This window comes from Lepisma saccharinum, chromosome 27 (assembly GCF_977018435.1).
Source record: "Lepisma saccharinum chromosome 27, izLepSacc3.1, whole genome shotgun sequence".
Lineage (NCBI taxonomy): Eukaryota > Metazoa > Arthropoda > Insecta > Zygentoma > Lepismatidae > Lepisma > Lepisma saccharinum.
The window spans coordinates 39,361,309-39,372,754 of record NC_139255.1 but is presented as its reverse complement, the minus strand read 5'-3'; the positions used below and the strand labels follow the sequence as shown (position 1 = coordinate 39,372,754).

The 11,446-nt window shown below is 32.3% G+C and overlaps 1 protein-coding gene across 1 annotated transcript; it reads right to left on the bottom strand.

The window, feature by feature from the left end:
• Positions 1–640: 640 nt before the first annotated feature.
• On the bottom strand, positions 641–10,230 carry LOC145980141 (uncharacterized). Its single transcript, XM_083113190.1, has 2 exons — positions 10,151–10,230; positions 641–2,353 (listed from the first exon to the last, which is right to left on the bottom strand). Exon 2 carries the CDS (start codon positions 2,335–2,337, stop codon positions 1,276–1,278), a length of 1,062 nt encoding a protein of 353 aa, XP_082969316.1. The 5' UTR covers positions 2,338–2,353; positions 10,151–10,230; the 3' UTR covers positions 641–1,275.
• Between the last annotated feature and the right edge of the window lie 1,216 nt (positions 10,231–11,446).

The window sequence follows — 11,446 nt, the reverse complement described above, 5'->3', positions numbered from 1 at the left end:
CCGTGAATAAAACTGTATAATTTATACCTTCCCTTACCTTGTGAAATAAAATTCTATTCTGCACATTACTTAAATATTTATTTGTAACCTAAAAAACAACCACGATCATTTCTGAGAGCGTAAACAAGGAGGCAGCCATCTTCTCCAAGCATAGTTGCCAAGTGTCAAAACGATAAAAAACTAAAAATAACGAAAATCGAGTAAAACGAAAATAACGTAAAAACGATAACAACGATTATAACGTAAAACTTAAATTACGAAAATCGAAAAAAAAAAGCGATATTTCTTCAGAACGTTGTTTCAATAAAGATTAATTTCATTATGGCGCTTGCCGCTTGCATCAATGCTAAAATCCAGTGTTGCCGTCAAGTAGGCCCGTTAGCTCAGTTGGTTAGAGCCGTGCTGAATGCTGATAACGCGGAGGTCGTGGGTTCGACCCCTATGCTGGCCAGGATATTTTTTTTCTCACCCTTCGTCTCGACTTTCTCTAAATCGCAATTATATACTTTGCTTATCGCAATATTCTTATAATGGACATGAAAACAGCTGAATTTTCAGAATTACTATGAATAGCCGAGGCATGTACATCCAGAATCCATTTACAAATTCGTCAGGTACAAAAATGAATAAACAGACTAACTTAGCTCAACAATATTATATTTAGAATCATCAAGAAAGTAGACGTCAAAACAACAACAAAAAATGCTCCGGATATACCATGCATTGGAAATGTGTTTTTGGAATATCTTATACATCCATATCTTTCACTTCCATAGTTCATAATTATTTTCAAATAGCTTCTTCCAACTCAAATGTTCTGTTTACTCTACCAAATCATTTGAAGATATATTACATGAGTTTCAAAATGATATAATGTACTGAAACATTGTGCAATGGTCCTTCATTCAACGTAACACAACATACAAGAAAACCAAAAAAAATTGTAGGGTTTGCCACCCCTATCTTTCAAGACAAATCCCAATCAGGAATTTATGCACACACAAACCCGGTTACAAAAAATATTAATTATGTAAGTGCAGAAGTCTTTTTCAAGGATCACACAAATCCCACACAAGGCGTTTCATAATTTTGTACATATAGTATTGTATTCCAGAACCCATAGAGATATTTAATTTATACCTAATGTACACATACTCATTATTTGCAAACCGTTAATCAAACTGCTTGGCGATTTGCAACGCTTGTTGAATGCTTTCGTTTCAAACAATATTAAAGTCTCCAACAGGAGCTGTGTTGTCCCACTTAACAATAAAACTAGCAAAAGTAGTCTTTGTCTTCAATATCGATTCCAAATGGTGGAGAAGCAGACGTACGGATTCTTAAGCCTAGTGTCTTCCGCTCAGTTGACCTAATAATTGGATAGGTTGTATAGGTATGCAAACGGGTGTTAAATATTGTAGCGACTTCTTCTGTGGATGCATCCCAGTTTGGTTGGACCCCTTCAAATAAAAGTAGCTCTGTATGCCGTCCCATTTCTAAGGATGTATCTGGAAGAACTTGATCAAGTCGTTTTTGACAATCATCACTCAAACATTTGCTTGGGCTTGAAAAGTTAAAATCATTGAACATAAGACATCCTAAAAAATGGGTACATTCATGCGCGGAAAGTGTTATCATGTCAGCCTTATTAATAGCAGTTCCTTCATATCCCGCCAAATTGTTGATGCAAAGCAGGATCCCATCTACTAAGCAGGCTCCACGCAAGTTCCTCAAGGGAGCAAACTTCTTAACACCGTATATCTTCAGATTAGCAATTTCTTTGCCAAAATCTGGAATGGGTGTGCTGCCCAGGTTTTTCATGGCTTCCTCAAATGCACTTATCATTGCTTTGCTACAGAGAGCATTCTGAATGTCCTTCTTTGTATATTCGGGGAATAACCACACTACTCCATCAACTCCGCAATCCATACTTGCATGAGTCACAAATGACTCTATACACTCATCAAAAAAGTTGGCCTTTGTTGATCTTTCAGCTTCTGGTAACTTATCCATGTCACTGCGAATAAGATATTTACGATATTCGAGTTCTACATCCATCTTGGTGTAGTGTATCATCACTTGAAGCGTGATTCGTTTGGTGATGTCATTGAAGTCCCCTCTCAAAAATTCAATCAACTTTTGTGTAGTGCTAGGCTCTAGCTCCAGGCGTTGCTCTAAAATATTGTGAATGACACAGTCACGGAAAAGAACCACATTAAAGTCCTTCATGGGGGCCACAGCCTCTTGTGGAGTACTCGGTGGTCTAGACTGTAGAAACTCCAGAATCCTGAAGTTGTCTTTCTTGTAGTTGGCAACTAAGTCATCAAAATAACCCATCTTGCCTAGGTTGGACCTGAGAAAGAAAAAATTATAAACTACTTCAGGAAAAACAGGCAGTATAATATGGAGATATCAATTTCACTGGTAGAAGGGGATTTATCTCTAAAACTAAAGTCTTACGATCTAAAATATGATACCTAAAAGTTATTGCAATGACAAAAACCATAGCACCATGTCTAAAATTTAGAATCTTAAATTTTAACAAAATGTCACTACACCACATCTAAATCACAGCCTTTCCCTTTTTTTGGCTAGTATAAGAAATTCAAAAATTACACAAATGAGAAATTGTAATTATGAAACTGAATATTTAAACTAATTAAAGATTATTCAAGTCTTTTAGTGATCGACATTTTTTCAATGGTTCTTGAAATCTAACTTCCTTTCATTTTACATTATTTAACCCAGCTTCATTATTTGTATTAGATTTAGGTTTTACTATAATTTGTGATTTAACATTTAAATTTAACATAAAACGCCCATAATTATCTCGGGGTGGTAAATTAACAACTCCTTTTTGATTATAGGATATATTATTGGCTTTTAAATATTTTACTACAGTTTTAGAATTAACTTTATATTTGTTGCAAAAAGAATTAATTGAATTATTTAAGAAATTATAAGATTTTAAAAGTTTAACAAATTCATCTGGAGTAATCGGTCTTGACATCTTTTATTTATTTATATTATTTTTTATATTTGTTAAAGTATGGTATTATTGTAAAGTAGTGTAATTCAGTATCGTATTATAGTATAGTAATACTGTAAGGTATGATATTGCAGTAGTAAGGTAATACAGTAATATAGTAAGGTAAAGAAATCCCGTAATATAGTAAGGTAAAGAAATGTGGTAAGGTAAATATTCTACAATAAAATATATATAAATGGAAAAACAAATCAAATTATTTACCCCCAGTGAGAGTGAATTAATAGGTTTAGATAATTTAATAACCAATGTACCTGAATTACAAGAATTAATTGAAGAATCGGGTTATAATATTCAAACTATCAATAATGGTGTTAAAAACCTAAAAGGTCTTCCAGATTCATATAAAGAAATGATAATAAAATTTTTTAAAGCATTGAATAACACACATATTACTAAAGAAATATATAATTTTAGAAATCAAGAAATAATTGATAAATTATTAGCCCGAGAACAGGAATATAAAAAAATTATAACAAAACAAGCATCTAAACACAATGACGAAAGTGGTATAGACGAAATGAACAAAATGTTTAGTATGATGATAATAGAAACAAAAGACAATAAGAAGATAAGTAGATATATGAATAAAACTTTAAAAGATATAAAGTTTCAAGATGATTTTAAACCTATATTTGAGAAGAAAGGTATTAATGAATATTCTAAAAAAGAATTATTAGAAATGAAAACTAGTAAAAAAGGTCCAACATTTAAAGATATTGAAAAAATCCAAATAGTTAATATTCCTGAAGGGAAAAATATAATTAACGGTAAAGTTAAATGATTTTTATAAAAAAAATCTTATCAATGGGAAAATAAAATAAGAGATAATTTCTAAGATTTACATATATTACTTATTATCTAAGTTTATTTTATAGCATACATAAATAATTGTACAACAAAATGTCAAGGTATTTAATACAATTTTATTTGTAAACCTAATTTGCAATAAATTTCTAAATTGAAAAAATATTGGGTATAAATAAATGAATCAAGTTGACACAACACAGATCGCTGAATTTCAAAGAAGAGTGAAAGGTTTATACAGATCAGAAGATTCTGCAACCAATGAGTTTGAAAGAATTATGATTAGAAATATGAACGCACAATTTAAAGAACACGAGAATAAAATAATAACTTTAGCTAGATTAGGCACGGTCAAGCTGCGGCTGCCCGCTTAGCACCTTCGGTGCGTTTTATTGAAAATATCTTTTCCGAAATAAATGGACAACCTTGATCCTTCAAGTAGTCTCGCTGCGCTTCGTTGTTCTGTTTGTTTACTATTTAAACATCCAGATGAATTTTACAATGGTAAATATGTTGATAGAAGATGTAAACAATGCAAAATACTTTCAAATTGTGAACGTTTGTTATGTGAATGTGGAAGATATTATACCAAAACACACTATCAAAGACACTTAAAAACTAAATTGCATAATAAGGGGGTAGGTGTTTATTGAATAATTTTTTTTATAATAAATTGGTTGTCTTAAAATGGAAGAACGTTTAAATAAACTTAAACTACCAGAATTATATAACATTGCAAAACTTTTAAAAATACAATATATTACAAGATATAAAAAAGCTGATCTGATTATACAGATAATCAGGCAATATGAAAGAAGGAAAAGAGAAAAAGAAAACAAAAAAATAATGATTTATTTCCATTTGATCAAGACATAATAGCACCTCCAAAGAAAAAAAGAATAAAACAAATAAAATGTGATGTTTGTGGTAAGTATATTAAAGAAACTAGGCTACAGCTTCATAAAGCTAAACATAATCCTGAACCTGATTTTATTTTAGTTGAAGTTGCTTTTAAAGGTAGGTTATTAACTTATCAACATAACAATAAAGAAGGAGATTCTGATTTGTTTTACTATATAGACTCAATTAAGAATAAAGCGAATAATCTTATTAAAAATGCTTTAGAAATTCATAAAAATATTAAAATTAATTTAGAGTTAGAATGTGATTTTAAAAATTTAGAACATGAAATGGTTCATAAGATTCAACTACCTAATGTAATAATCAGATCGTTTGAAGAACTTAATAATTTCTGGGATACACAAAGAGATTTATTTATAGCCAGATGTGATGAATTAGAAGCGAAAGGCTCAGGCTGGGCTATAAGCAGAGTAAACAATTTAAGAATTAATATTAATAAATATAAACCATTAAGTGGAAGTTCATATATAAAATTACCTGAATGGATAGAAGCTAAGCAAGCTTGTATTAATGTTAAAAATGTTGATAATGAGTGCTTTAAATATAGTGTGTTATCTTGTTTATATGAACCAGTAAAAAATAAAGAAAGGCCATCTAAATATAAAAACATTAATCATAACTTAGATTTTGATTGTGTAAAATATCCGGTTACTATTGATCAGATACCTAAATTTGAAGCAAAGAATAAAATTAATGTAACTGTATTTGGGTATGAAAATGGTAGCATATACCCATTATATCATAATAAAAAACAAGAGTTTGAAAATAATATTGACCTGCTTTATTTTGGTAACAGCACCAAAAACCATTACTGTTGGATAAAAAGTTTAAGTCGTTTATTAAATAACCAATTAAAAATTAATAATAATAAAAAATATTTCTGCAGAAGATGTTTAAATTATAGTGCTAGAACTGAAGAAGCTGTTAAGAAACATCAAGTAATATGTAATAACAATGAAACCTGCTTGCCTGTTATGCCAAAATCTAAAATTATAGAAAATTGAACAGAAATTAAACCTACAATATCATTTAAAAATTTTCAAAGAATGCTTAGACACCAATATGTAATTTACTGTGATTTTGAATCAATCTTAAAGCCAATTCAGACATGTGAACCAAACCCTAGTGAATCATATACCAATAAGATACAACTTCATATTCCTTGTAGTTATGGACTTTATGTAAAAAGCATTTACGGAAACATAGAAAATCCTTTACACATACATAAGTGTGAAACTGCTGATAAATGCTTTATAAATAAGATAACTGAAAATGCAATAACAATACAAAAATTATTAAAGAAAAATGAAGATATGAAATTCACAAACAAAATAAAAATTAAACATTTAACAGCTACAGTATGTTATTTGTGTAATAATGAATTTACCAAAGATAATCCAAAAGTAAGAGATCATGATTATTATACTGGAAAATACTGAGGGGCTGCTTGTAATAATTGTAATTTAAAATACAAACAACCACTTTTTATTCCAATTTTATTTCATAACTTGTCCTCATATGATTGCCATCTGTTTATAAAAAATCTGGGAGAGGAGGCCCCCGGAGGGCTAAGTCCAAAGGATGCTGGGTGGTCGTCTAAATCAAAACTAAAACTAATTCCAAATAATGAAGAAAAATATATCTCGTTTAGTAAAGTATTGAGGACAAATGAAGGTTTAATTGAACTAAGATTTATTGATTCTTTTAGATTTTTAGCCAGCAGTTTAGATAATCTCTCATCGAATTTAGTACCGGAACAGCTAAGAGAAATAATAAAATACTTTTCAAATGAAGAAATAAATATAATATTTAGGAAGCAAGATAATCGAACTATAAGAAAAGGAATTTATGCTTACGAATATATGGACAGCTTCGCTAAGTTTAATGATACAAAATTACCAGCAATTGAAAAATTTTATTCTAATTTAACCAAAGAAAATATTTCTTGGAGTGACTATGACCATGCTCAAAAAGTATGGAATAAATTAAAAATTAAAGATTTAGGCGAATGGCATGATTTATATTTAAAATTAGAAGTTTTATTATTAGCAGATGTATTTGAAAATTTTAGAGACTTAGGATTAAATAGTTCATATGGGTTAGATCCTGTTTGGTACTATACAACACCAGCTTTAGCTTGGGATTGTATGCTTAAATATACCAAGGTTCAATTAGAACAATTAACTGATTATGAAATGTATCTGTTTTTCGAAAAAGGAATAAGAGGTGGAATAAGTCAGTGCTCCAATAGATATTCTAAAGCAGACACGAACACACAAATTCACTATAATGATATGAATAATTTATATGGTCACTCATTATCACAGAAATTACCACAAAAGAATTTTAAATGGATGACTGAAGAAGAATTAAATAATTTAGAAAAGTCACTAACAAGCAGCGCACGAAGTGCTAGCCCTACTGGGAGCTCTGCTGCGCATATTTCAAATTCTGATGATAAAACTGGTTATCTATTAGAAGTAGATTTATCTTTTCCAAAAGATCTTCAAAATAAGTTCAATGACCTTCCACTTGCACCCGAGAATGCAATACCCCCAGGTGGTAAAGTACCAAAGTTGCTATGTCACTTCTATGATAAAAAGAATTATGTTGTTCACTATAAAATATTAAAACTATATACAGAATTGGGAATGAAAATAACAAAAATTCACAGAGGAATTAAATTTACTCAATCTGATTTTATTGCCCCATATATTAAATTTAATACTGAACAGCGACAGAAAGCAAAAAATGACTTTGAAAAAGATTTTTGGAAATTAATGTCTAATAGTGTATTTGGTAAATCTATGCAGTCAGTTAGAAAACAACAAAATATTAAATTATACTGTGATGACAATAAAGTCCAGAAAGCAATAAATAAACCTAATTTTAAGTCTAGAACCATTTTTAGTAAATACTTGGTTGCAGTTCATAATTATAAAACATCAGTTAACTTTGAGGTATAATTTAACAATACAGGGAATTTCTCCTATTTGTTTGAAATTTCGGATACTTACTAATTTGGGTCTCCTAATCACGAATCTGCACTTAAAATTTGGCGCTCACGCTCACGCTTCCTGAATTATGTGGAATTAACACCGGTATGATTGTCAATACACTCCTGTGGTAGCCATGTTTGATGTTGACAAGTGAGGTTAGGTATTCGTTGCATACTTGTTGTTGTGTCTACAGCGTTGCCGCAATGTTACTTTCTCATTTGGGGATCATTGATCGTAGCAGAATGGAGGCGGAAAGCAGTGAAAAGATCGTCAATGTGGTTCAATTATTGAAATGGAGTACGGAAGATGATGGATGTGGATTGGTAAAGAAATTAATGGGTTTTGGGGAGCTCGGAGGAGAATGGCGATAGTGACGATGATAGTGTGGAAGGAGAAGATGTTGTTGATTGCGGCTTCCAATAGAGGTAAGTTTGGCAACGGTGCGGTTCCTAGAGTGTTGTATGAATAGTTATACCAATTGCATGTAATCTGTGAATTGCATGGAGCGTTCATTTGCATGTGAGAAAATGGTGTCTTGAAAAGTGTGGATTACATGTTTCTTCCACGATTCATTGACGGTAAGGATAGGTTACGTTACTTAGAATAACTGAAATATATGCAATTTGTTTGAAATTCGGTGTACTTACTAATTTTGGTCTGGTAATCATGACTGTGCAGTTGAAATTTGGGTACTTGTTTACTATCCTTCGGAGAGAGATTTCGTACATAGCCCCACGAACCATTTCCGGTAAGGTTAGGTTAGGTAGGGCCACGCAATGGTTACAATAGTTAAATTGGTTTCGAAAAAATATTCGTAGCCCCTAGCCCCACGCACCATTGGCCCTAGCCCCACGCACCATTGGCGCTAGCCCCACGGACCATTGGCGCTAGCCCCACGGACCATTGGCGCTAGCCCCACGCACCATTGGCACGTGGTTAGGTTAGGTTAGGTTAGGAAACATAGTTAAATTTTGCAAGTTTGACACGTGAGCGCCAAATTTTAACTGCAGATTCGTGATTAGGGGGCCAAAATTAGTGAGTATGCCGAATTTAAAAGAAAATGGAGAAATTCCCGGTATTGTAAAATCGCTCCAAATTTGATAAACCTATTTATATTGGGCAGGCTGTGCTAGATTTATCTAAAGCTCTAATGTATGACTTTTACTATAATATATTACAGAATGAATTTGATACTGATATAAAATTATTATACGTAGACACCGACGCATACATATTTGAACTCAAAAATCACGATTATTATACTTTTATGAAAAATAATTCTGATTTATTTGATACGAGTGATTATCCTAAGGATAGCGAATTATATAGTGAAAAAAATAAAAAAGTAATTGGAAAAATGAAAGACGAATTAAATGGCAAACCAATGTTAGAATTTATTGGGTTAAAGAGTAAAATGTATGCATATAGAACTGACGATAAGGTAGACAAACGATTGAAAGGAATTAAAAAAGCTGTATTAAAGAAAGAAATCCAATTTGAGGACTATAAAAATTGCTTATTCAATCAAAAAGAGTGCTTGCATAAACAGCATGTTATTAGGAGTCATAAACATGAAATTTATACAGAAGAGTTAAATAAGAAGTCACTCAGTTGGAAAGATGATAAAAGATCTCTAATTCCTGGTAGTACAGATACGCTGGCGCATGGACATGTGCTAGTAGCACAGTAAGTCAATGACAATGCTAATGGTACATGATTATGAAGCGCTGGTACTTAGAGCGAATCACAATAATTAACATAATAGCTATAATACAGTATAATGTTGGACACGAGCTCACTAAAATGTTTTGTGATTATGATGTACTGTATGGTACCTATATTGTTGACAGTAATTTGTTCATTTTGTGTTGCTTGCTTTGTAGGGGGAGAGCCAAACAATGGCTAAGCATCAGTGTCGTTTTTTTCTATATTTAAATGCTGGGCTAGGCTACTGTTTACTTAAACGCTCTTTTTGCTTGCTCTGTAACCCTCTGTAAGGTACCTTTTAATTTATTTTAATGGACCGGCAACAAAGACCCGAATATGTTGGCTTTGGTATTGGAAGACTACACAAAAGCAGAAGTTATAGAAGAAAGGGTGGTTCTCTCTCCTTCTATATAGACCTATTTAACCTCACCATGTAAATAACAATAGCCTCAACAAGTCAGCATTATTTTCCTATAGCAAAAGACTACATCTGGGTACTGAACGAAAGACGTGTTGAAAAAGCTGGGGTACTCGTAAGCCTACTCTAAACAACGTCAATTTTTACCCTTATAAGTTAGTATGTATTAATTATTAAGTTAATACGCTTTATGAGTTTAATAATTTAGACCACTAAAATGTTAACAGATAGAAGAAATAAAAACAAACTTACTATTTTACAGTACTTTAAGCTCAACAACAGTGAAGCAAAAAGCAAACTAAACTCTGGTGCAACCTATCTTGACAGTGACGTAGTAACAGCATTGCAAACTACCATCGTTGATACTTTCACTGTCTGCACTAAGATAAAAGACAAACAAGGGAAAGAATTTCAATAGTTTGAAATGCAAGGGAAGGAAGTCCAACATGTCGCAATGCGAGGTTTCTTTTAGAATGGAATCATGTAAAATAAAGAGCAATTAAAACGAGCACGATGTATAAATACAAGAAAATGAACGGAATCGGATAATGAATACGAGATGGCAACGCGCCTTTGAACGGAAAGTTCGCGAGGCTTGAGCACAAAAATATAGTTCCTTAATGGAAACACGTTACAGTGTATACAGAGCATATAAATGTGTTAAAAATATTAGATACTTAAAAACTTGTTGAAATGTAGAGTATTCGGCACGATTATTTTGTTACAAGTCAAAGTTAAAATTATATATACTGCTCAGCAAAGAACAGAAAACCTCCGGAAAATATGCGAACTAAAATCCACCCCCACTTGTTTCTGTCGCGGTGAACGGCAGCAGACGAGAGTCTGGGGGAAATTTTTCTTTTCCTCTTCTCTCAAATGGCACGCTGTTGCCACGATGCCTCACAACTGTTCTCTGGCAGATGAAATTCTGGCGGACCTGCCGCAAAACGCGACGTTCAGGGTGGCGCGGTCAGTGGTTGAAGAAGTATGGATAGCGTTCGTGACGATTCCCCATTTAAATAATTAATGACAATAAAATCTATTGTCATGGTTGTGATTCCATTCTTCTTTGGGAAAGTTCTGAAATTCTTCTCTTGCAACTTCAAGTACTCTGCCCAAATTACGATCCACATTTTGTGATGCAATACGACCCTTTATGATACCCCAAACATACTCAATAGGGTTTAGATCGCAATGATAAGGTGGAAGACGAAGTATACGGTGTGGCCGTTTTCTGCTGCAAGAGTGTCGACCCGATATTGCGGGGGCTTTTTGTTGGTTTTGATTAGCTGATATAACTAATATATAATACTATATAATATATAATACTATATAATCCTAAGTCATTGCAAATAATGTTGCGAAGAGTTTCACGACTACCCCGAAAATTAATTTCTTTCTTTAATTTCGAAAGCACTTTTTTTACTGTTGGCACTTCATGTTCAACCGTATAAAAATTACCAATAGTTCTTCCAATCAAACACTTGTCAAAGTCGCCTACAACAATTCTACGCTTTTCGGCAGACCTGTGCTTACCTGGTGTCGTAA